This window comes from Colletes latitarsis, chromosome 13 (genome assembly GCF_051014445.1).
Source record: "Colletes latitarsis isolate SP2378_abdomen chromosome 13, iyColLati1, whole genome shotgun sequence".
Lineage (NCBI taxonomy): Eukaryota > Metazoa > Arthropoda > Insecta > Hymenoptera > Colletidae > Colletes > Colletes latitarsis.
Window position 1 is genome coordinate 14,401,812 of NC_135146.1, and position 27,927 is coordinate 14,429,738.

General features: G+C 38.0%; 1 protein-coding gene across 5 annotated transcripts in view; it reads left to right on the top strand.

Moving 5' to 3' along the window:
* Dnc (phosphodiesterase dunce) overlaps nucleotides 1–27,927 on the top strand; it is a 189,141-nt gene that overhangs the window by 62,106 nt on the left and 99,108 nt on the right. Inside the window, exon 2 of one of the 5 annotated variants that reach the window (XM_076780997.1) lies at nucleotides 6,245–6,554. The exons of 3 other annotated variants lie outside the window; for them this stretch is intronic. In XM_076780997.1, coding sequence (XP_076637112.1) covers nucleotides 6,415–6,554 — 140 coding nt within the window. In that variant the 5' untranslated portion in view covers nucleotides 6,245–6,414. Of the gene's footprint in view, nucleotides 1–6,244; nucleotides 6,555–23,344; nucleotides 24,129–27,927 lie in introns of those variants that run through there. One more of the 5 variants, XM_076780998.1, reaches the window with a different exon arrangement.

A 27,927-nucleotide genomic window follows, 5' to 3' on the forward strand; every position in this document is an offset into this window, starting at 1 on the left:
CATCGTTCCGGAAGAATACAGATTTTTCAAATAAAATAGATGGTTTCGAGGTCGAAATGTTTTTAGATATAATATTTTGGTGTCAGGTAGAAATAATTTCCCTTTTACGCGGTGTTTTGGTAGCTTAAAATTCAAATTTTTCATTGCAAAATCGATGTCCTGGATTTTGTTCAAAATTAAATAGTTACGTAGATTATACGATATTAAGGGTAGTTTATGTCATCATTTTGCAGGTTTTGAAATTGTTTAAAAAATACAGGCCTCTGAAATTTACGACTTTCTTGAAAACTATTTATGCAGAGAAAAAAACATCCGAATAGGATAAATAATTTTCATATAAATTTCGAAATCTTTAAATTTGCATATTTATGACAAATGATTCAACCCCTTTTTTTGCTTTCCTTTGGATCTTGCCCTTTAAACTTCCCTTGTAATTGTATTAGTTGCGAGCGTAATTAGCCGCGAGTACAAAGTGCATATTTAGAAAGCGGAGAACAACGTTGTCCCAGCTGGCTATGAAATTTTCACCGTTTGTAATTTCAAAAGGAAACAAAATATATTCAGCGAGAAACCGAGTCGACGCGATTTTCGCGAGGGCATTTCGCGTTTTACGTAATCATTCGCTCGAAAACTCGAAGCAAAACGAAGTTTACGCTTAAACTTTTATCGAAGTAAACTGAGAAAAGGCGAATATGCCATTACTTTGTTTAATATTATCGTCGGATGAGAGGAGACGCGTATCTCGTTTCTCTCATAAAGCCACTTTAATGACATTCTTGTTGGAAATTAATTTTTTTAACGATCGTAGATCTTTCCGTTTAAACGTGAACGATACTTGGAGGCTGATTTTCTGATTGGTAATTTGATCATTTGAAACGAGTCTCTGAATTCTTTTTTTATTTAGATAGGAATAGTGTTGGAACAACTTGGGAAAATTGTGTAATTTAGTTGCAATTTAATTGTCGAACATTGGACTGTTTGGTGTTGTTAATTTGTCATCAGACTGTGGATTTAATCAATTTTAATTGTTGAAGAATTGCAGTTTGCACAGCTGATGTTTATGCATTCATAGGAACTTTTAATTCTCAAATAATTATAGAAAATATTTCAAGATACGAATTATTATATTCACAACCCTCTACAATGCTTCCATTTCATTAATTCTATTAATAAAAATATTAATTAGAATGGTAATGAGTTACTTATCATCCAATAGAGTCGATTATTACATCCAAGTTCAATCTTTCTGCGTAGTTTTCAACTGATTTAAATAGTTGAAATAATATTAGAAGTTTACGGTTCGATAATCGACTTGCAGTTAGGTGGATTCTGCTTATTAGCTAATGGCAAAGGAGCACTTAGGTGTTTGCTACTTTGACACTGTTGTCTAATGATGTTTGCGATAAAGCCTCATCAAAACTGAGCGTAAAATGACACGTTTAACTCACCACAAGAATTAATGGTTCTTGTTAAAACACTGTCGCAATAATAGTCTTTTTTATTATATCTTTTATCCGTCGCATTTCCATCATTTTCTGGGCGTGTCAATAATTTCGTGATACATTGTAGCTGGCCAGAATTTGGACAGTCGAGTATGGAAACTGTGCTCGAGTGGCTTATAACGGATTATACGCGTACGGAAACAGGCGAATCAGTCTTGTTCGATCTGTCGTTGATGATAAACAGCAGCCAGTGGCTCTCAACGTCGCCTTAAGGGATAAGACCACTGTGAAAACCTGAAATAAAGCGTTTTTTTTTCTAGATGGGAAAGTAAGAAGATAATACTATTCAAGAATGTTATTAACCACGTCGTCAAGTGTTGGAAAAAAAAAAATATTTATTCAAAAATAGCGCAGAATAACGTAGCTGGAGCCATTCTCGCGAGACGCGTTGAATTTGAGGCACTCCGCGAAAAAAACAAAATATTTTCTCTCGATCTACACTAGTATAGCTAGAGAAATACGCAGGGGATTTTTGAAACATTAATTTTTGCATGATTGGCGAGCATTTGCACCTCAAATTCAAAACACGCTTCGCGAGAAATGGCTCCTATTGTTGAATAAATATCTTTTTCTCAACACTTAACGACATGGTTAATAACATTCTTGAATATTATTATCCTTCGTCCCGTAAAAAATCGCTGAAAAACGCTTTATTTCAGGTTTTCACAGTGGTCTTGCCCCTTAATGTCTCCGTGTCCAATTGGAGATTGGCCTAGAACTTTGAAACCGTTGAAACGATAACGAAACCTTTCCTCAGACCTCTGGGGGAACCTCGTACGTACAAGATTGATTGTCCCCACTTCCTAAGGAATCGTATCCTGGTCACTTTTCCGCGACCGCGTCGCCCGTGGATCTCCATCTGAAAGAAAGTCGCGGCGTAAATCATACATGAGACAACTTTACAGTCATTGTGTGGACGATTGGTGCTCGCGTATTACGCGCAGATAGGTGTTGCTACGCTTACGTCGCTTTTTAAGTTACCAATAAATATTAATGCGGCCTCTGGAAAAGCTGGAACCTCACGATTCAACGTTTCGTATTCTTTCGACGCCATTAAAACTTGCACGTTGACCAACGTTTGTTTGCAAAACGGCTCATACGAATTTTAGAGAGTCTCGAGATTAATTTTTTCTGGATCAAAGAATTTCTTTTTTTATAAAATAATCGAAATTCCTTTTCTGGGTGATTCTGTAGTTTACAAATTACGTTTCTGATACTTTACACGCCATGTAAAACAATTTTTGTTTTTACTGAATGAAAATTGGGAGTTTAAGATATTGACCACGAAAAAATCAGGCCTAATAATTAACAAGGGACTCGAAAGATAATATTTATCACGTGTGTATAGTGTAGAATGAAATAGTATGTATATGGGTGCGTCGAAAAGTAATTAAAACTCGAAAAACAAGGCCCATTCTAGACATGACCTCTCGTCTCTCTCGCAAGTGCTCGAGACTTGCCCAATATCCAGCCTTTTTCTCTCGTTTCTCGTTTCCTACGAGCAAAGTAACGCCATTAGTATTATCAAGAACACTCTGAACACCCATTTGCTCGGAATTTATTCGAGACCAATTTCACTGCGAAGGAATTCGAAAAGAAACGTTCGATCGTCGAACGTTTATCCAATTTCTTCAACAGCGAAGTAGAAACGCGTCTTACGCGACGAACAAAGAAGGAAAACCTATCAAGACGTGAAGAGAAACAGTCGTTTGAGGGGGTGGAGAAGGGGGTAGCGATTATGCAAGCTGCGTAAGAGCTCCTTTCAGAAGGTCCACCGAGCGAGAAATGGATGAGAACAGGGTACGCTTAAAAGCGCGGGAATCTGAAAGGCGCGTCGCGAGAAATACGAGAAACTCTTTCCCTTTGCTGGCTAATAGAATTTCCTCGTTGTCGTAGCCCCGGACGATATACCTTTGTGCCAATAAAATCTACTGTCTGGAAATATTCACCGATACAGCGACGCGTTCGCGCTTCAAAGGAGCCTGCGGACTTCTTCAATGGGCTGGTGAAACGCTAGCTCGTCGCTGGGATTTCCAATGCACGGTGTTTTTGTTTGCATACGGAGACAAGCACACTGTAAAAATATCTACTTTGTTGCGACGATGTATGCCGCTACGAAGTTGCAACAAAGTACATAGTTCAGGGACGGTGTAACGGTTCAATCGATCGAGAACATAATGTGCAACGATAAAATATTGTGGACGATCCGAGGTTACGTCGAACTTATTGTCCAGTTTTGTTGATTGTGTCCAGGGAACAGTGGATTAATCTTTGGTAAAAGACTTTGTTATTAGGAGAGTGGAAATGTTATTCAATTAATTGATGCACGAATCCAAATGTATGAAACCAAAAAAACACTTTGAATTCCTCGTTAGTTAAGAGAAATGATTCTATATGTCAGCCATACCTGGGAAAAATTTTACTGGGAGATTCCAGAGGCCAAAATAAGAGGAAACCCAAGAATATTAATTTGTTAATTGAGTCTTCGTTAAAAGGTTATTAACGTTTAAAGTTCCGCCTGCAGACATCCAATATATCACTTCATTGTTTGAATTTTGAATCATTAACATCCTTCAATCCGTTCAGAAGTTATGGTATTTTAAACATACGCATGAAATTTCAGAGAATCATTTATGGCTAGGCATTATATTTTCGGTAAGGAATTTTTTTCTCGAAACTGGGTAGGATTTTGAGGGTATGTCTATTCACCAAAAATGGTTGTAATTAACCCCTGCAACTAAAAATAATTTTTTTATGACGATTTGGAAATTTTTTTTTTCGCCGAAAAATTTGGGCACCTATCCCCTGTCGATTTTTCTTAAAAATTCGTTTTTGATTTTTAGTTACTTTGTTTGACACTCTATAGAAAAATTGTCTAATACTTTTTTGTGGGTACCTATGAGCTTTACTTCAGAAAAAAGTTTCATTGAAATATATTCACAATTGTAGGAGTTATGGCTGGTTGACTTTTTTAACATTTTGACTTCGCGTTGTTTACCTAATTTACATTAAAATCACTTTTCTAATTCGATTATCGTGTTCCACTTTGCACGGTAATGGGGTGTTCGAACGAATAAATGAAATAAGCTGTCCTGCACGGTTTTAAGGGAAAAGAGTCCATTGGAGGCTCTTCCTGGAATCTTCTTGGAAGCCTCGAGGACTCGAGTGCAGTCGACAGTAGTTGAAGAATGGAGAAACTCGAGAAAAACCGATGCAATCGATGATCCTTGTTTCTGCGAGTGACGTTCCCCGCAGTTTCGGACGTCAGAGAATTACGGGGTTTCTACACGAGATTCCTTAATAATTAGGATACCGGGGATTCCGATTCTGTCGCAGAGAGACGATCGGAATTCGTGCACGGTGCAGAACACGATCTATCGAACGCACTCGACGGAGATGCATCAACAAACAGAAAGCCACGAATCGCTGAATGGGAATCTCTCTCTGGGTTCCATCGTTACGTAACAAATATTAGAAATCGCTTTTAACACGTTGGTTGCTAGGTCAAAACCGTAGAATATTCCGCAAGACTGAAATTTTGACTTTCAGAACATTGTAAATTGCATAAACTGAAATTTCTTTGGGTATTTATTTTTGTAAGGTTGATGGAATTGCCCCAGCTTTTAGTTAACGTAAATTTTTAATAAATATAATATATTCAGAATGAAAATAAATCTAGGCGAATAAATTTTATGAACACGAAATTGAAGGTTGAAGACAAAAAAGATCATAACAAATATCATTTTACATTATATTTTACTGGCATTAATATTCATTATATACTTACAAGTACTTACAATATTACAACCATCATCAACCTACGGTATATTTTCTCAAGGATATTAAAAATTGTAGTCATCATACTTGATTTACACCCGAATTATTCCAATATTTATAGTGTCTGTAATATAGTATATTTTCTCGATCCAAGGCTATTAAAAATTCTGGTCGTTATAGCTGACAAACACCTGAATTATTTCTATATTTATAGTGTCTGTAGTATAGTATGTTTTCGGTTCTGGGGAAAAGCTGGAGGGCCCATGGTCGAACAGAAAAGTGGAAAAACAAGGGGTTGGGGAGTTGAAGTTTGATCGTGCAGAGGTAACCGTGGACGACGTAGGCGCGCGTTTGCTATTATTATTAATAAACGCGCGATTCGGTCTCAGTGAACCACATCACGATCGTAGCACCAGGTCGTGTGCAGCATGGGGGAAAGGGTCAAAGAAAGGCTTCAGCCTGCGCAATTAATGTGTATCGCGTTGCACGACGATGCAGCTGCACACGCGACCCTTATTATATTATAATTAATAAACGACCGCTCGTCGCGTATTAACTAGGAGTCACAGCGAGCCTCGTCGATCGATAATCGATCATTCTGCGTGCGCCAGGCTTCTCTTCGATGTTTTCGTTCGTTAAGAACGATCGTGGGATATTTAAATTCGAATTGAAACTTGAGAAAACTGTTCTTGGTGTTAGCAGAGTAACAAATTTGAAATTAAATGGCGATAAAATAACATTCTATGCAAGAAATTCGAAGAAAATAAATCTAGATACTGTCGAATGTTGAAGCAATTTCCAATCGTCTGAAAACAGTTTTTCATCGAACCTAGCGAATCGAAAGACAATAGATCATTTTTAACATAGAAAAGCCTTAATTAATCCGTAGGTTGTTGCGTTCTGCATAGCACTGGTAGCACTCACGATAAAATAGAAACCTTTATTGTCAAGTCCTCGTTTCGTAGTCTCCTCGGGGCGTCCAGTGTCCGGGGCAGTTCGAGTCCACGTACGATTCTCGTGGATTCGGTGGTAAAACCGAACGATCGAAGAAGTCGGTGATGCCTGACCGATGGATCCGCGCGGAGGACGGCCAGGTGATGTCGTTTTGGTGACGTGAAGCGTGACACGGTCCAAGATGAGCAGCCTTCAGGTACCGGAGCTTCGGCTTCCGGCCGGCGACGGCGGCGGAAATAGCGGAAGCAACAAAGGCACCGTGCCCTTGTTGCTCGTTCCGCAGAGCAACGTGCCCAGGAGAAGGCACTCTTGGATCTGCGGGTGAGTTTATTTTCACTTTGTACCCCGATGGACGTTTCACGATTTTTCACCAGGACGAATAGCGACGGATTTCAGCCATAACCGTGGCTGGACCTGTCCAACAGAGCGGATTCGACGGAAATTGCTTTCCCTCCGATAGACATTTTTTCTTTTTACGATCATAGATGTTATCGACAAATCGAACTGATGGAAATTTGTATCGAAATCCGACGTTTCAACCGCGTGCACAGAGTCGATTAAATTCGGGATTTGATCTTCAATTTGGTATTCTAATAGACTCTCGTACGTTTTATTGTTTTATAAATGTGAAATTATCAAATTATCTGTTTTTAGTATGTGTTACATTTAACCCTTTAGAAAATGATTGTTTAATGTATGTAAATGCAATTATTTGAAAATTTATGTAATCCTCTATTGATTCATTATTTTTAAAGTTGATTTCCATTTACCAATTTGGTAGAAATCAACAGTAAATAATTCAGTTGAGATTGAGAGTCCACTTAAGGGTTAAATCTGTTATTTAACTTCCCTACGTTTCATTTGTTTAATATTCTTTTGAATCACATATAACTAAATTTATCTCATGAAGCAAACAACTGACAATATCATCTGTTTTTATGATTTCTTATATTTAAAATCGCTGAGAGTAATGCCTCAAACGGACGTTTAAAATAAATTTAATTGCGTTTTACCATCGAACGCTCGCCAATTCCGCTCACAATCGGTCTTTTCGAGCTACGATCGCCAGCCGTGGGATTAAAATCGTGATCGATTATTCAAACGCACTTCCGTCGTCGCGATCGTGATTCGCAAGCTTATTATTCATGATGAACGTTCGCTGTACGACAGTTTAACGGGAACTCTCGCGAAAGAAAAGAAAAAGAAGAAAGTTATAAATAAAGTAACGACGAATATCGAGGTCGATATTAATTCTCCGCTCGTTTCGTTTGGATCAGTGTAGTAGATCCGCGGGGGGATCGAGGATGGACGATGTTTGGATCAGACTCGCGTGACTGGAATGCTCGAACGTCGCAAAAAGGTGCTCGTGTCACCTTAGAACGCTCGTACGTGGCGCGTGTAAATACGTGTCCGCAATAATCAGCTATTAAATATACTACGCACGAGTCTCAATGGTGCTTTCTTGGGTCCAGAGTATTGTTTATACAAGAATCGCTTCGCACATCGAATAAAATAGGAAGCACGAGTCGAGTCGAGTGTCTCATGGGTGGTCCAGAACCGAACAAAATCCTTTTGAGATAAACAGGATAAAAATTAAATTAAATGTAAAATATCAGCTGTTCAGGCATTAATTTGCAAGAAATTAATTTAAAAAATATTCCTGTTTCATTTAAATTATATACAGGGGGAAATTTTAGAGGCCAAAATAAGACGAAAATCAAGAATAGTAATTTGTTAATTGAGGCTTCGTGAAAAAGTTATTAACGCTTAAAGTTAAAGTCTGCAGACTATCGCGCGCTGTTCTACAGGCGGAACTTTAAATGTTAATAACTTTTTAACGAAGCCTCGATTAACAAATTACTATTCTTGATTTCCGTTTTATTTTAGTCCCTAGAATCCCCCATTAAAATTATTCCCAGGGGTGGTCGAATAAGTATCGTAATTCTTTCTTCCCTATTGACTTCCCCTTTCGAAGGAATTACTTTTTTATCGAGTCGATCGAATCCAGAGGGTCTCACATAAAAATTTCGATAATAAAAAATAAGGTCCACCCTATCGTCCACATCGAAAAGGTCCTTGTAACGAGTTCCATCATCGCCATACTTTTTCTGGCTGGTTCTATCCGAGTGTCTCGTCCAGAGAACAAGATAATAAACGACGTTTCGGACAGAATTCCCGTTTCTGTCGCCGCAAAGACACGAGGCGGGTAATCAACCCGAAACAGATCTACAGAAACGAGCACTGGGGGTCTCTCGTTTGAGAGGAAGGATTGGGGACAAGTGTGTCTCTCTATTTTCCATCGTTCGAGAGCGTTTTAAACCACTTTTCGCTTCCATTCTCGTGGCCACTCTACACTGTCTCTCGAGAAACCGTCTTCCATCTTTCTTCGCGATGGATTTAGACATTCTTGATTCTCGATTTTGAATTTCCTAACTATCTCGTGATGTTAGCAAAATCATCCCCAGTGGCGACTGTATATGTCTAATAAAGACTAGATATTTTTAGTACTGCAACTTTAAGCAATATTTCAAATATACAGTACGTTCGGCCATCCCATTCAACAATACTATCTACATTTATTTTCTTCGACGTTCAACGGTATTTAGATTTATTTTCTTCAACGTTTAATATTCATGTTGCATCTAAATTTTCCAACGATGACATGCAATGTTTATTTACGTAATTTGTTCGTGTACGACGTAATTGTCTAGTTGGAGAATAAATTCCAAGTGACCCGTCTCGAACAACAAACGCCGTGAAATCGATGAGCTCGATCGAGGAACGATCGACGCCGCGAAACTAAATGCATCGAACTCGATGTCCACAAAGAAGCCATCGTCGTTAGAGCACGCGTGCTGTTTCATAAAAAAAAAAAAAAAAATAGCTGCTCGAACTACGCCGAGAGGGTTCTCCTTTGTATCGCTCGCGCCTCGAGAAAGAAACGAGTTTCTCCTCGAGGCGAGAGGGGTTGCTAGGAAATTGAAATTTACCCAGCAAACAAGCCCACGATCCATATCGCGACACGCGACGATCGTTCCTCGATCTTCGCGATAATAAAATTCCCAAACGATCGCAATGAAGACCAGGAAAAATTCGAAATTGAGTCGAAGTTTAGTATTGGAATTGTAGGGCTATGAACATTTGATCTTTCAAATTCAAGATTTATTTTCTTGCATATTCAACAATCCTATCTAGATTTAGTTTCATCGACATCTGATCTTTACAATTCAACAGTAAATCTAGATAGGACTGTTGAATTCTTAAGATCAGATATCAAAGAAAATAAATCTACATTGGTCTATTGAATTTCAAAACAATTTCCAATCAACAAATTATAATCCTTGACCCTAGAATCTCCCATTAAAATTTTTCCCAGGGGTATTCGAACACCCTGTATATTCTGAAAGACAGCCAAGAAGCTTTTTGGAAACTATCATCTTACGACTAAAGTTTCGCGTAATATGGGTTTTCGAGTACCTGGCTCCCGAGTGCTTTGCATACTCGACTGTAGTAAATATTGCAATTCATGCGCGATCAAAGCAGTCTAGCGACAGCAGCGAATGGGAGCAAATGACAATGAGCGAAGGTAGAGTCGATGGCGTAAATATTTTCTCAGCTGGCCGAGCCAGAAGCTTAGGAATCGGACGTCCATAAGGCGCGACTGTGAAATCCGGAAATATCGATTTCGCGCGACCTAGGCTCGTCTTTTTTTCAGTTCTACTTCTTCTGTTTATTCTGTCGACGAAGACTCCGGAAATCGGGGCAGTTTTTCTCGTCCATGCATTCCAATATCCACGGTCTCTGCGATCTTCTTTTGCAAGAAAAATAGTATATGCAAAAGTATTTTTGTAGTTGATATATTTTAAAGTGTCGGGAGTTAATATCAGAATTTTCTGCTGGAAACGAGTATTTCTTTCGACTAGGAATTTCTTCGAATGAAAACAGATCTAACGTTCCCTTAATCACGGAGTGACAAACGTAGGGGATCAACGTCTACTTTTGTAACACGTGTCTCATTAGGTCCGGGATTCTTTCGACGAGCCACGTTACTCCAGTGACAACGGTGTCACAGGATTCCTTGGATTTTGCAACCGACGAAACTGTGCTGTCGCCTATTGGCGAACGTGCAACCTTGTGCAGCGGTTTGTATCGATCCCTCAGGACCAGGGACCTCTCCCCGATAGCCTTGCATCCAGTTTTCGTCCACAAGGTGGCCACACTTTTGGTAACCGTCCCCCTCGACAAGTTTCCAGTCACCCATTTTCCCATTCCACAGCATCTCGTTCGATAACTATAAAACACCCGGTATATACGACAATCTGGAACTCTAATGAAAGCTTCCATCGTGAGAAACAGCAACATTTTACGTAATAAACACTTTCGTGAACTATTTTTCTTGCAAGATAAGACCTCGAAGAATATAAATCTAGATAGGACTGTTGAACGTCAAAGAAAATAAATAAACATTATTCAAATTATTAGTTTTTGTAATATTACATTATATACTTAAAACATTTCTTTAAATTCACGACCTAATGTTACGAATAGATCGATTTACAGTAAATTTATCTCACGATAAAAAAACAAGTTTCTCGATTTTAGAAATTTTGTTCTGCACTCGTTATTCCGAAATTAGTCTTTGTTTTCTCTGATACGATAAAAGTTGAGCTCCTATTGTAAAGTCAGAGGTAATTTTAACGTCGTTTCCGTGAGCAGTTTCGTTTTTATCAATTCCCTCGTTAAAGCCGGTGGAATTTCTCGTTAATTCGAACGATGACGACGAAACCCCAACAGTATTGTTGAAACGAGTGCATCGCGCGTCGTGCAACATGCAATTTCACACCGTGTGCTTAACGAAACCGAGCCGCTCGTGTGTATTGGCATAATTTCGCGGTTATCAACACGCGTCTGGCGATATCTTGGCGCCTGCGTCGTCGTGAACGTGCATCTCTGTAACGACGATTGCAGCTCGATGCAATGGCGTCGATACCAGCCATAGGCGTCCACACAATTATTCGACAATTCTGTCGCGAATAGTATAAAAATTATGCAAACGTATACGTACGTTTCATATTCTGAAATTTGTAATTTAATGGAAAACAAATGGTGAATTCTTATTCTCACCGTAAAGTTGGGTCCAGAATATTTATACTTATATTTCACTGTTAGTGTTTAGATATTGTGTTTTCTATTTGAAAAGAAATAATTAGCAATTTTTTATCACAAAAGATTTCAGTCATTTTTCTAGAAGTTAATCTCTAATTCGTAATAACCATTAATTTTTAATTAAAAAGATTCAATTGCTTGGCGATTAAAGAAGTCATATCTAAGAAAAAAAATCCTAGTCTAGAGCAGAGATTACTTTCTATCGACATGCATTACTGAAAGGAGCACGTACCGTTTGTTTTACGAACGACACGTTTGTCTTTCTCGTCACGAAAAATATCACGTTTCGCTTCTTTTGGTAAAAAGGAGCACGTTTGGACCGTTAGCTGCGAAGAGAAGCACGCTTCGTCTGTTCCTGCAAAAATTAATACGTTCGAGCAATTGTTTGCGAAAAAAAAAACAAGAAAAATCTCGCGTTTTATATTCTACGCCACAGAAATCGATTTCCGGTTCTGTTGCACCATATATAAATTGAATCCAGTCTAATCAGATTTGTATCCCAATCTGGTCGTGAGATGTATTCGAAACAAAAATTCAATTATTTGAAACGATCATGCGAACGACGATAGTTTTCCTCGCGAATGTTCGAAATATGGCTGCCCTCCGCGACGAAACGATGTAATATTATTAGTTTCCTTGGCGGAAGACCAAAAATGATGTTCGTAAGAAGAGATGAGATCTACCTGTTTGCTTGACAAACTGAAATGTGCTTTTTTCAGGTCACACGATATATTGTCGAGCGATATTACTTGCTCTGGAAAGTCTGATAAATAGACTGGGGATTTTTATGGAAATGGGAGCTTTTTAGAGGGTTCTTTCAACCCTCAAATATATATTAATTTGTACTTTATATTCTTGCATATCAAGTACGTTTTATAATTTTTTTTATAAACGTCTACAGTCCAGTAATCGTAAACACAGTATCATGACTTATGTTTTATCATTGATATAACTATGTATGTTAATCTAGACACTGCTGAATGTTGAAGAAAATAACTCTAGATAGGATTGTTGAATGCTAAAGAAAATAAATAAGCACAAAATTTTGCAGTGGTATTTTAAAAGTAAACAATATTGCGACCCCATTTTAAGTTGAAAGTGCCGGTCACCGGTGACCACCGTAGCAATCACCGTGTTATTTTAAAATGGCGAATTTGAATCTATATTATTTTCTAATATTCAGAGTGCACGTTTGGTTCGAACGGAGCATCCCAAATCACACAGGTCGAGCACTCTGCACACAGAGATCGGGAATGTTTAATCTCGAAACATCGTATCGACGCGGCTGGAGCAACGATTCGTGTTGTTCCGTTTGTTTTTCGTCCGGTGGAAAACGATTGCACGAAACTGGGAAATAGCAATCGACCCGCTGGAAGGAAGATCGACGCTCCCCCGTATCTGTTAGTTGATCGTTCCTTGTCGACCCGGCTGGTAAAGCGAGATTCGATTTGCCGAAGGAAATTACCTCCGTCTGTTTTCGAGCGGAAGCGACCCCTCCTTCCGTTCGAAAAATAATGATCGCATCCCCATTGTGCCCCTGGACGCGAGACGTTCCAGAAATTAAGCTTCGAACGCGATTCCCCGCCCTCGTGATTGGCTGATGCACTCGATCTGCTTTTGCAGTCCCTTTAATTACGACTTTCGACGGGATTCGCCATAATCGAAACAAGGAACAATTATCGAAACGACTAATGCAGGGCAACCATTAAGTGGACAGGTAGAGGAAATTAGGATTTAAAAGCCAAAGTAGCATAATTTGTAATTTACCCCTGTAACTGAAAATAATTTTTTAATTTCGTTGAAAAATTTCTCCACCTTCCTGAATTTTTTTCTCGGAAATGCGTAGGATTTCGAGAGTCGTCTATTCATAAAAAATGATCATAATTTACCCCTGCAGCTGAAAATAATTTTTCCAGAGTGATTTGAAACTTTTTGAAATTTCAGCGGAATCGGAATGTCAGGGTCAGACATTGTAGTTTCGGTAAAGAATTTTTTTCTCGAAAATGGTTAGGATTTCGAGGGTATGTCTATCCACCAAAAATTATTGTAATTTACCCTTGCAACTGAAGATAATTTTTTTAGAACGATGTGAAATTTTTTAATTTTCCGGATAATAGACAGTTATGTTCAGACATTATATTTTCAGTAATTATATCTAACAAAGTAAATAAAACGAAAGAGTTGTGATACTCTAATGCATACAAGTGGTTATGTACAAAAGGTAAAACATTAAATTTCAAGCATTCTATTAATATATGAATCCTTAACATTTTCGTTACGTTACCACTCCAAAAATGGACCATTTGCAAGCAAGGACGATTGTACGAAATATGCTGCGATCGAAATTCTAATTTCTACGTTTGACCCTTTCGTTCCCTGGATAGGATTTATAATCGTTTGGAAAACCCAAATACCTACTGTGGTGTACACGTGTCTGAAGGCTTTATTTAGAAAATGATTCTAAAATAAACTGTAGACAATTTGGACATTTATACTGGTCAGCACGTGCATCTAGGATTGAATGCGTATAATCTATTAATTTCTAATATTTATATAATTAATTAATATACGAGAATGTCGTATATTATTATCTCTGAATTATTCCCCTCTATAAATATATACATTGGGAACATATGACCACCAAAAAATCTTAGGATATTTAATCCCCTTATAACATTCCATTATTAAATTCAATTATTCTAATTTCATTCGGATTTACAATTACACAAACTTGTAATTTATTACTGAGTAATAAATTAAAATATTCAAAACATACGTTATTAATATAGAAGCTTTTAATTATTGTGATGTATTCAAAAATTCAGGGGGTAGGTGCCCAAATTTTTCGGCGAAAAAAAAAATTTTCAAATCGTTTTGAAAAAATTATTTTTAGTTGCAGGGGTCAATTACAATCATTTTTGGTCATTAGACATACCCCCGAAATCCTACGCATTTTCGAGAAAAAAATTCATCACCGAAAATATAATTTCTGGCCAGAAATGTCTGCCTGAATTTTCATGCGAATCTTTAAAACGTTATAACTTCTGAACGGATTGGACGATTTTAATGTTTAAAAAAGCAAACGACGCGTATTTTAATCAAGAATATGTAGAAATCGCAAAAATATTCGAAAAGTTGACCCTTGACCCCGCAAAATGAGAAAAACCCCATAAAAATGGTACAATTTTCAAGCAGCCATAACTCTTACAATAGTGAATATATTTCAATGAAACTTTTTTCTGAAGTAGAGCTTACGAATAGCTACAGAAAAGTATTAGACAACATTTCCGTACAGCGTCAACCAGATTTATTAAAAATAAAAAACTACAGGCGGTAGGTGTCCTTCGTCGAAATTATAAAATTACAAATCATTCGGAAATTATTATACTTCAAATGAAGTTTGCACAGAAAAGTGCAAGGATTCAATGAAATCTGTGACTCTGAGAATTTGTTCTGAGCACTCTGAAACCGGAAGTCGTGGATTCCATCTGTAACCCAGATTAATAATTGTTTCAGCCACCGTTTAATGGTCACGTTCGAATGTGATTTTCAGATTGATATTCTATTTCGACAAAATGCAACCGTAACTGGCTAAAATTTGATTGTGTACCACTGCGCGGTGGCGCTTTGACGACCAGTGCTATCGACCGCCCCCGAAACGCGTCCTGGCCCCGACTCCCTTCGCGTCTCGTCGAATAACTACACCCCCTTTCTCAACTATCTCCGCCACTGCCACCCAGGCCATTAAACTTGCATTTTTTTACGATCCAATAACGAAATTCTCAAACGAAAACGCCAACTTCTACAGTAATCAATCGCGGGTATCCCAACGCGTTAGCTCGCCAGCGATGTAATTAATTAAATTCACCCCCAATGGCGGCTCTAAATTAAACCAAGTACGCGAGTAAATCTCCTCAGTGACTCCGAACCAAATTACACGAATTTGTAAAGCCCTATTGATCTCGAAGTAAATAAATACACGAGCCAGCGATGTGCACTGGATGAAGCATCAAATCAATTTTGATTACAACTAATCGTTAATATAGACATTTTTACGAAAGAAATTTGAGAAATTTTCCTTAGAGTCGTTATTCTCGTCCCTCCAGTTGTTTATCATAATTATCGATGACGGAAGTATGTTTAATTATCGATAACGGTGCAATTTTTAGTTAAAATTACCGATAATCGCTATCAATAACGAGTAGCAACATGTAAAATAGAGTAACGCGAATGGAAACAAATTTTTTTTTACTAATCTAGTCTATTATTTTAATCTATATTGATACTTGAAACTATTTTTGAACTATAGTAATACAGAGCTATATACATTATATTTGACAATACTGATTTCATCCTTCATTTATCAACAGAAAGAGAAACCCTTCTGTCTCCCTCTCTCTCTCTTTTAATTTTCTATATTTTTCCAAACGTAGTCGGTTAAAAAATTTATTTAAAACTCCCTCGCGATTTCGAATATTATCAGAAACTGGTTTCCCCCTATCGATCGTTGAAATCCGTCTGATTGAAATGCAAAAAGCGATTCGCTTACTTTCCCAAGCGTTTTCTTTTTTACTTCTGTTCGAGGCCATCGATTTCTTTTATCGGGAAACGCGAGCAAAAGTTGAAGAGCGCCAGGTAAAAAAGGGGCCAGGAAGTTATAATTTCGACTCATATTTCCGTGGAAATCAGATTCTCGATTTTCCGCGCCGCCTCCAATCAGGCCTGCATTCATTTCGCGAAATTCGGAACTAGTTCAATTCTACAATATTTTTATCCTTCATTTTAGAGCTCATCGTGTTATCGAATATTTCGAATTTGAAATTGAAAAATAAAAATTATCAAACCAGGATGTTCGGCCACCCCTGGGAAATATTTTAACGGAGTATTCTAGAAGCCAAAATAAGACCAAAATGAAGAATACCAATTTGTTGATGGAGGCTTTCTTAAAAAGTTATTAACGTTTAAAGTTTCACCCGTTCTGAATTTTTTTCTCGAAAATGCTTAGGATTTCGGGGGTATGCCTATTCACCAAAAATGATTGTAATTGACCCCCGCAACGGGAAATAATTTTTTCAGAATGATTTGAAACTTTTCAATTTTCAGGGTAATGGACAGTTGTGGTCAGACATATTTTCGATTAGGAATTTTTTTCTCGAAAATGCGTAGGATTTCGGGGGTATATGTAATGACCATAAATGATTGTAAGTGACCCCCTCAACCGAAAATAATTTTTCCAGAACGATTTGAAATTTTTTAATTTAACTGGGTCTCAGTGAAGAAATTGATATTGTTGATTTTCGTCTTATTCCGACCTCTAGAATCTCCCATTAAAATTTTTCCCAGGGGTGGCCGGTTTCGGGAGTTTCGTAGGCGTCATTCAATTTCATCCACATCGATTCGTGGCACCTAGTAACCTTGGACGATAGAGCAAAGCAGGAAATACCAGGTCGTGTGTTCTAGGCCTGGGTCAAGTCGCGCCCATTAACTCGCCAACACACCACGCCCGTGAGCTTTCGCCGCGCCTACCACGGCGAGACGAAACGAGAACTTGACCTATAAAAGCTCAACGATGAACCTTGGTAGCCGCGATGCACGCGATTCAGGTGAGAATCGAGGATCGTGCAGGCGATTCGTGTAGTAATGGTCGAAAGTACGCGCCCAGTGAGCACCGATTCCATGACAAAAACGAGGACGGTGCAAGTATATCTAAAGTCTGATATACCTGCGCCCCGAATAGGCCAGGTATTTTTTGGAGGCCACTGAGGTTTACACGAAACCCAACACGACTGTGTTTATGTATCGAGATAGGCAATCGTGATGAAAAGTTAAGACAAGCCGCTGAATAGGTTCTGGAAAAATTAACACCGATACTGAGTACATTTGTTAATACAATTTCAAATTATTTTTGACTGCGGGGGTCAATTACAAACACTTTTGGAGAACAGATGTACCCACGAATTCCTACGCACTTTCGAGAAAAAAATTCCATACCGATAATAGAACGCCTGACCATAAATGTTCCCCTGCGAGGAAAGAATTTTTTTCTCGAAAATGCGTAGGATTTCGAGGATATGTTTCTTCACCTAAAATGATTATAATTGATCCCTGCAACTGAAAATAATTTTTTTAAAACGATTCCACCTTCCTAAATTTTTTCATTTTAATAAAATGAAATATTCGAGAGTTACAAATGTTGATTTTTAAATCGCCCAAAAAGCACACATCGGTTAACTGAGCTTCCAGGGCGTCTTCTGCGCCGGATATTGTCCTATATAATCGGAGATTCAATCGCCAGGTCCTTGCATCGAGAAAATAAAAACGACGCCGTCGACAGATTGGAAAATTTTCTCGCGAATCGAAGTCGATCGAGTCGTTGGAAAACTTTTTCCACGTCGTATGAATAATTTATTTTCCCTATAACGAAGAACCGTTAATGGCGCCTGGCTCGTAACATCGTCGACGAGATTATGAAATTTTCAAGGCGAATGGACGTGGAAACGTATCGTAAAAAACGTGTTTATGCAAAATATGTAAATTGCACGCCTACTCGATGCTCACTGTGCTAAACACAGAATAGAGTTCGCGTTCTTGGATTCTGTTATGCTTTCGAAAGCTCGTCGTTGCGTGGAAGCGACTCGGAGAAATTTCCGGTATGGAACGAGTTTTATTAATAATTATCAAATTGTTCCAAAACTCGTTTAAACGCTGAGCTTCGAGAGGATGGGGAATCATAAAAAAAAATGAACGATGCTTCCTGAAGTTCCATTAACTTCTTTCTGCAATTACACGGTGACCCAAAATAAAAGATTTTATCGACCAGAACGTTTCGCAAAAAAGCTCAGCAAGATATATTCGTTCGAACAGCAGACGTTTATCGCTCCCTTTTCCACCGTGGAAGTATTCGGGAGCCATTTTGTCCATTTTTAGTCGCCGAAACGAGCTTCCTTCGAGCGTTTCGCGACGTCAAAGATTCGCGTGCGTGCGTTTAATAGCTTTATCTGCGATTGGGGGAAAAGGAGGCAAGCAGTTTTATCAATATCAGTCAGACATCCTAATCGAATTATGAAACTGCTCGGAACTTGCTTTCAGCTACGTCCCCGCGCGACTGGAACTTTTAATTTTTCTCGAGGAACTTGAAAATCGCGACAAAGGAACCTTTTTCCTCGATAGCTACGCTTAATACTCTTTACTTCAGCCTTAGCATTTCTTTAACTCGATGCATATTACCATAATTGCCATTAAAAGTCCTTATATAGTGCAATATTATAAATATAATATACAGAGTGTTCGGCCAACCCTGGGAAAAATTATAATGGGAGATTCTAGAGGGCAAAATAAGACGAAAATCGAGAATACCAATTTGTTGATGAATTAACTGACGCAAATTTGTATCTGGAGAAAAATAAAAAATTTAATAACTAGAGAAATACACAGGGGATTTTTAAAACATTAATTTTTGGATAAATATATTTTTTTTAACACTCAACAACATGGTTAATAACATTATTATCCTCGATCCAAAAAAAGTCGCAAATAAACGCTTTATTTCAAGTGTTTACTGCGGTCTTCCCCTTAAACAAACCCCTTTGGTGCTTAGGGAGTTTCGTAATTCCAGTTCAACCTAAACGCGAACCTAACCCAGACCACGGCGTGAAACTTGCAGTGGAGGACGCGCATTAGTTTCTATTGCATGCTCTCTAGTGTTTGTTTATCGCGTTAGCGACGCTTCGCTCGTTCCTCGAAACGAATCGTCGAACTGGCCCTTCCACGATGCTCGAGTCAATTTGCATTTTAATGTTCGCGAGCAATCGCGAAGCGGTTCTTGGCGCGCGTTTTAATAATGCTTTCATTTTGCGGCGGGTCGAAAACGAGGGAGAAACATTTGTTGCTTGAAGAGGAGGTGGTGGATATTTGTGTTCGAGTTATTTATGTGGTTTCTCTCGTCGAGTATAAGAAGTCGTATTTTCGGTAACTCCCATAGATTCTCTATGGGGTTGAGATCAGAAAACAGAAAAATTTTTAGTCATTTTTCACACTTTTAGCAGTGTGCTTAGGGTCTCGATCATGCATGAAAATTACATTTTCTTCTTGGAATATTTTCAACAGCATCTGTGAGATGTCTTTTTCAATCCCTCCCATAGTCAACTCACATATACAAATAGTTCCTCAATTGACCGCTATCCGTGAGAAGAGGCCGCTAAAATCATCTCCGAAGTTTTAGGTCGGTATGGCAGTCAGATTCGGCTGCAAAAGTCCATAAGGTGGATAGATCTACGCGTATACCTCGTCCGTGGTATAATACTCGTGGACAGTTAGTTTGTTCCAAAGCTACCGATGGCGCCACAATGTCGCTCGATTATTGACTTCAGATAGTCGATAGTAGAAGCAAGCTTTCAAATGCTAAAAGAATTTCGAAACTTTCTAAAACTTCAACAGATTCGAAAAATCATGAAATCACCTATTTCCGTTTAAAAACTTCTCAAAATCCAAGAGCTTTCAGGACGCTTTATCATATCAAAGAATTTTATTTTTAACGAAAGGATTTTTCGATCAAAAATTGCACGATTTAATTTTACCATCGAATTCGTTGTCACTTCGAAAACGGGTCAGTCATTTCGCGAATATATCGACGCATCTCGCGATTCCAAAGCAACATTACAAAATAACACGGATTTTGTGACAAGGCTGCGGCCTACATACCGTCCACCAGACTTTCGAGATTTTTGTTCCCGAATCCCCTTACAGAATTCTTCTACAGAGAATGTAACCGCGCTAAATTAATGAGCGTTCGCGACGGACCTTTAAATCAAATCGAAACGACGGGGAAAAGTCGTTTATTTACTGTACAACGTTTAAATCAAAGTTGAACTCGAAAAATACGCCAAGTGGAAGAGCAACTTGGCGGACGCTTCTCTTAGAAAATTATTTTTAAAATTCGAGAGAGAAACTTGATGGATTTTCTATTGCTAGATCTCTGGATCTAGAAAACTAGATACACTTTGTTTCGTTAAACATCGATTTACACGGTTCCAAAGTATTCTGAGAAGTTTTTGCGAGGGAACATGAGCAAAACATTTAACGATTCAAACTTCAGGCTACGTGGAACATTTTGTCCACCATTCCCCATACATTTACCTCTGATTATCATCTCGAAAGATACCCAATGTAAGTTTGCAACATATCGGATAGCATTAGAATAAAAAATACTCGAGTTTGTCTTCCATGAGCGAAATGAGCGTCTCGTTGAACGAGAACAAGGTCTGAAAATTAATAGACACCACCTGGAGTATTTTCAGTGAACGTTGACGATTCATCACCCAAAAGATGGAAGTTTCCCGTCGAGATGGTGGCTCGATGGACCAGGTGCGTGCACAGTTTCGTCGCGTATAGGTGCGTTCTACGATTTGGCCAGCAGCCTGAGCCAGGATTATAGCGGTTTATGATTCACGTCCCGTCTTCTTGCATCACGCGTCGTCGCGAGCGACGATGCTTTGCCAACATTTCGCACGGGTGTGAGAAAAATCGGCCACCGTGACGACGATTCTTGGCCACCGTCGACCACGGGACCACGGTTCCCGAAATACGGCCATTATAGCCCAGACACCCCTCTGGACTCCCACGACTTACATTCGCAACGCGGAGTTTCTTGTTTACGATAAATAATCGACGACCTTCCGACGGTGTCGCGTCTCTTCGCGATCAAGGCGATCTAAACATAACTCGCGTCGTTGAATCGGTTTCGTTACTCTCCCACGAACGCTTTTGCGGCTTTGAGAAAGTCGAGGATTTACTTGTGTAAATTAAGTAACGAGACTGATCTTTTTTAATTCCTTTATTCGAATAGAATTAGAACTCGCTATTGTCTCCCTCAAAGTAACTCCCTTGGGGAGCCACACAGAGCTGGAGACGATTCTTCCAATCCTCGTAGCCAGTGCTGGAACTGGGATACTGATACAGCCTTCAGCTGGTCGGTTGCAGCTGCTTTAATGTCTTCGAGTGTCCCAAAGTGGCGTCCCTTGAGGTGATCTCTCGATCTCGGGAAGAGGAGAAAATCACGAGGACTCAAGTCAGGCGAATGAGGAGGCTCAGGAGCCACAGAAAAAGATTCAACAAGTGAATAAATTTTCCGACAAAATTAAAATTTTTCAAATCGTTCTAAAAAAAATACTATTGGCTGCAGGGGTACATTACAATCATTTTTGGTGAATAGACATACCCTTCTAATCTTAACCATTTTCGAGAAAAAAATTCGAGTAGGTGTCAAGTAGTTGGAAAAATTAAAAAATTTCAAATCATTTTAAAAAAATTATTTTTAGTTGCAGGGGTCAATTACAATCATTTTTGGTCATTGGGCACACCCCCGAAATCCTACTCAGTTTCGAAAAAAAAATTCCTAATCGAAAATGTAATTTCTGGCCAGAAATGCTTCCTCGAAATTTCGTCTGTATCTTTAAAACATCATAACTTCTGAACGGATTGGACGATTTTAATGTTTAAAAAAGCAAACGACGCGTATTTTAATCAAGTATATGTAGAAATCGCAAAAATATTCGAAAAGTTGACCCTTGACCCCGAAAAATGAGAAAAACCCCATGAAAGTGGTCCAATTTTCAAACAGCCATAACTCCTCCCATAGTGAATATATTTCAATGAAACTTTTTTCTGAAGTAGAGCTCATGGGTACCTACTAAAAAGTATTAGACAATTTTTCTGTAGGGCGTTAAACAAAATTATTAGAAATGAAAAAGGAAGTTTTAAGAAAAATCGACAAGGGGTAGGTGCCTAAATTTTTCGGCGAAAAAAAAATTTTCGAATTCTTCTAAAAAAATTATTTTCAGTTGCGGGGGTCAAATACAATCATTTTTGGTGAATAGACATACCCTCGAAATCCTGCGCATTTTCGAAAAAAAAATTCGAGAAGGTGAGAAATTTTTCGACAAAATTAAAAAATTTCAAATCGTTCTAAAAAAATTATTTTTAGTTTCAAGGGTCGATTACAATCATTTTCGGTCATTAGACATACCCCCGAAATCCTACGCGTTTTCGAGAAAAAAATTCGAGAATGTGTGAAATTTTTCGACGGAAAAAAAAATTTTCAAATCGTTCTAAAAAAAATACTATTGGCTGCAGGGGTACATTACAATCATATTTGGTCATTGGACATACCCTCGAAATCCTAACCAGTTTCGAGAAAAAAATTCGAGAAAATGTGAAATTTTTCGACAAAATTAAAACATTTCAAATCGTCATAAAAAAATTGTTTTCAGTTGCAGGGGTCAAGTACAATCATTTTTGGTGATTAAACATACTCCCGAATTCTTACGCGTTTTCAAGAAAAAAATTCCTCACCGAAAATATATTGTCTGACCGTAGATGTTTCTGTGAAAATTCATGCATATGTTTAAAATACCATAACTTCTGAACGGATTGAACAATTTTAATATTTCAAAATGCAAACTATGCGTATTTTAATGGAGAATATATGGAAATTCCAAAAATATTCAAAGAGTTGACCTTTGAACCTGCAAAATGAGAAAAACCTCAAAAAAATGGTCCAATTTTGAAACGCCTATAACTCCTACAATGGTGAATGGTGAACAATACAAAATTATATTATTCTTTCTTCAATCATTAGGTGTCTCAGAAATCTGACAAATTTCTAAATAATTTTGGTCCCTAAATAATAGTGCCCCATTCAACATTGAATCCATTTCTTATTATCTTCGCTAGTGTTATAAGATTCTTGTCGAATCGTCGAGTTCCGCTGACGAAGCTAGATATGTGTTTTCGAAAATCCCTGGCAAAACCCCTGACAAGACTCAGGGGAAGGTGTTTTGTCAGAAAAGCCAGGGGTTTTCTTGGACAAACGAGCGAACAAACGACGCGTACGCGAGAAAAGCGACGTCGTTCGAAATAATCCGACTCGCTCTATAAATACAATGCGGCATTCAGTCCTGTGCGACGCGTCGCGAAGTTCGGATGTTTATCCAACGAGTGTTCCTTGTTCGAGGGTACCATTCGCCGATAAAGCGATTAAAACTCGAGGAATCCTTTTCTCGACGCGAGAATTCGTCGATCGTCGATCGATAGATCCTGCGAGCGTCGCGGAGCAGCGACGAATCCGAGCCGCGGTGCAAGTTTCGAAGCGTATTTTGAGAATATCGTGACAGCGGAGTTTCGTGGAGCTTCTGACAACAGTGTTCAGTTATCCGGGTGTCGAGTTTCCAAGTTCTCGAATCGTTTCGAATCGTTCTCCGGAGTTCTCTTTGCAAATTCTGTTTTGTTGTTAAAGATGACGAGTTGTAATCGTTGATACGAGTGTTGCTTCGGTGAGTGTTAGAGTGATTCTTCGTTTGCAAAGTTTGGTTCTTGTTAGTAAGCGTGAAATTTCATTGAATTATGAATTGTCGATGAAATATTAAACTCAAGTGACGAAAAGTCGAGTCCTGGTCGATCTTCTTTCCTCGAAGCGATTTTCTATTGAAAATACCGAGTGGAAGAGACCAAGTTCGTTGAAATTCCTTAAATTTCGTTTACGTGACTCGCCATGAGGATCTTTGGGCACATGGTGTGTGAGACGAGAGTTCGAGCTGCGAGACCAGTTTAATAGAAGTCGGAGAGATTTGTTGGGGGTCGCGAGATGGAGAGGCTCAGTGTCGCGGAAACATTGCGGAGAAAAGATAAGAGGAGGCGTAGGGGTTGGACGGTGGTGGTTGGCCACGAAGTGCGGTGAGTATAAATCACGCATATTTCACGCTGGATGAAACCACCCTTATCAGCCTCCAATCCTCCTGAGAGGATGAGAATCATCCTCTTTTCGCTGAAGAATAATCGAGCGAACGTCCTGATGTCTCTGTTCCCTGGACGTACAGTTGCTCTTCAAGAGTTAGTTGCACCCACGATAGGGTGGTTCTTAGCTAGAGGGGTTAAAATTTGTCTCAGCGCTTATAACTTAGCGTTGTAACGTAGCTAAAAATTCATGAATCCTATTCAAATTCATTTACTTTAACCCTCTGATAATATAATACATAGTACACGATACATTGTAGGAGGTATGAATGGTTGAAAGAGGAAATAATTAAACCTTAATCATTCCCATAAATTGTGACAGTTGATGATCATTTATGCCAAATTTTAGCGTGGTTGGGCAATTAGAACACGTGCCACATTTGATGTTAATAATTGTCTACTAAATGAAAGTTGGGAATTTAATGTTGACAATGAAATATTCTTTAAATTCTTTTTCATCAGCCCTAATAATTATCAAGGGACTCGAAAGATAGTATTTATTATGTGTATATAGCGTAGAATGAAATAGTATGTGTATGTGTCGTTTCTCGTTAGGGGTTGTTGCTCCAAAATTTAAACCTCGTTCAGAGATTCATACAAGTTGTCCTGAATGGTGAATAATCGAGATCGTAGAGTAAGATTTGATCACGTAGCCTAAACGAGACCTGGCAGCAGAGTAAGATATGCGATGATGCCATTTTGATCGATGGGATTACTTATACCTAGGTGACAGTCGTTGCAAAATTTTAACCCCCACCAAAGATTGATTTCTGCTGAATCGAATATTCTCTTACGTCATTGCAACCTTAATTTTCTAATAAGGGCTAACGATCTTACTCGATCCAAATCTAACAAAAACCTACCTATCATAAAATAGTTGCCTATTTGCACGTTTAGAACCGTACCAATAGATAAAAGTAAGTTTTAAGCTATCAATTTTTCACGCCCATTAATTTTCGTATATTTCGAAAAGATTTTCAGCACGTTTATTCAGAATTTAAAGTTTCGTCGATAAAATCGCGAGATAACAGTTCTGGATCGTCGGTAAAATCGCGAGATACCGGTTCTGGAGCGTCGGTAACGTCGCTTGGAGTTCGTTGATAAGCTTTTGAAACGAACAGCGTTGCCACCTTGGGCTGTGCTTCGAAAGCTCTCTGGATCAGAAGCGTCTCGTATAGTAAAGCACAGATCAATATCGCGCGCAACGATCCGCCATGTTTTTCTCCCTCAAGTTCTAACGAACGTTTTCAGAATTATTTCTAGCCGAACAAACAATATTTCAATTAATTAATTTCGTAACAATTAACTTCCATTAGAAATTAGAACAATAAATAACAGCTTCTCGAATATAATTTCACAAAACAAATTTTCCTCGTTAATTTTAATTCTCAAGTCTCTAACCAAGTTAATGGAAATAAAAAATAAATGCACTGTTCGCTAAGTGAGCTTTCACGAACGAGAAATTTTCTCGCAGAGAAAGTAAAAAAGTTTAAGTAGAATTTTCATGCACTTGGTCAGACTTATCGTTTATATTACCAGCGGAGTATAAAGTAATTTTTATTGAGTCATTTTCTCTACGAACGTTGTTTCTTTTTATTAAAAAAAAAAAATGCCTTAGCTCGTAATTGCTTTTATTTGAACGAAAATTTAAATTTGTTTTCGTATCTCTGGTTCGGTTTTTTTCTAGGTTTTCATTTTTCCTGGCTTTGAACGAGTTCGACATGTTCCCATTTTGTTATCAAAGGAACTGCAAATTAACAATTTTGCGGACTACTCGAAGGCCAGGCGCTTCAAAAAAATTTTCAACGTTAACGAACGAACATGTCGGAGTTACAAAGTAAAATTGAAGCATGTCTGTTGCAGCAAGAAATATTTTAAATACTGGCGTCGTATTATTTTTAATATTTCACATGTTTTTGCTAATTTAATGACTCGTAAAATTATATTAATTTATGTTTCCTTTTATTATTTATGTATCGCTACAATATAAATTTGTTAAACAGCAAAAAAATTAAACCTATCAGGAGAGTAGGAAATTTTTAGAATCGAAATCGTTGTCATAACGATTTCATTATACACAGACACGTTGCAGCTCTGCTAAAATTTTGATCGGTCACGGTATTTTCATGAAATGTAAATTTCGCTTGGAATGCAAGCTGAGTAAAAGCTGTCCGGGACATTGTGCAAATTTAAAGTACAAATTAATGGGTGTCGGCGTAATCCTTTATTAAAACGACGCCATTTCGCGTGACAAGAGAAATATAAAACACTCGGATTATTCAATTAAAAGTGTATTTCGTGTGGATAATTTCGAAAATTATATCATTCGATTTACAATGCATCTAATAATTATTATATGTACATATAAAATATGCTTGTATCACAAAAACAGGGGGAAATAATCGGCTCTTATCTATTTTGAATTGTTTTCATTATTTACAATTTTAAATATTTAAAATAGTAAATAATGAAAATAATTCAATGATATAATTTTCGAAATTTTTAATTTTCAAACTAAGTACATATCAGGAGTGATGTTCATCGTAACGCAAAATTGTTCACCGACAGATGTGAACATTTTAATTTAGATAATACATTTTAAAAATAATATTCTTCTGTATTTCCCACGCAAAGGAAATTCTACAGAACGAAAACGACATACCGTGCGGGAGTTTAAAAGGATTTGTAAATTAATACTTCTCTGTTAATTTTCTGTACCGTTGTGCCTGCAAAATAATTACTTTGGCGCATCGTACGATAAAAAAATAAAGCTCGTCTTCTTCCTCGTTAAGACGTTCAACATTCTTCGTCGCTAATTCGCTCCATCCGCGTTTAAACGAAAGTTACAGCCTGCCCCAGTTCTTCGAACTACCCTTCATATTTACGGTTCGTTATTACTTTAATTAGAACGAACAATTTGCAATCTATTTACGGTGTAATTTCCAGCGATGTCTCAAAGTTTCAATCAGTCGACGAACCATCGAGGAATTTCCGATGTCACCTGTAATTAAATACACACATTTTGAACCCCGAAACATTCCTTCTGACAGTCCTCTGTTACTCTTGCATCTTCTGCAAATAAGTCGACGAACGATCGAGGAATTTTCGATTCCGTTTACCTTTCGTTGGCAAGTTTGCAGATATCCGGGACGATGGTTGGATTCCTCGTAACTTGCACGAGGCTCGATGGGAATTGCAATTTGTTAAGCATGAATGGTCGTTGGCTATGAACTTCACCGTGCAATGTTTACCTACGCCCTCGCTATCGCGGTCTCCGAATTCGAAATTCGAAATTCTCCATCGAAAAATATCGGTTCCTCTTAACTTGCTTCGTTAATTACTCATTCATCTGTTTAATTGATTTATCGATCGGACGAGAGAACTTTTGATGGCGCGTGAAGCAATAATAAATAAAATAACAGATAGTAATTTCGAATAACTATTTATTTGAAATGGTTTTCTACCTTATGGTGATACATACTACAAGTATATTATATTTCAAATAGAATAACAAATACTACTTTCAATTATTAATTATTATTTCAATTTTAATTATTTGTTTGAAATAGTAAAGAATGAAAACAATTTTAAACAGAAAAGAAACGATTTAAAGGAGTTGTCAGAATTCTATTAATAAAATAATTTGTCGAGAAATAGAACGAACATTGTTATTTGTTGCTAACGTTGCTTTCCGTTTTGTTTCAGGTGAGTTCAGATGTTATGAAAACATAAGGCGAAG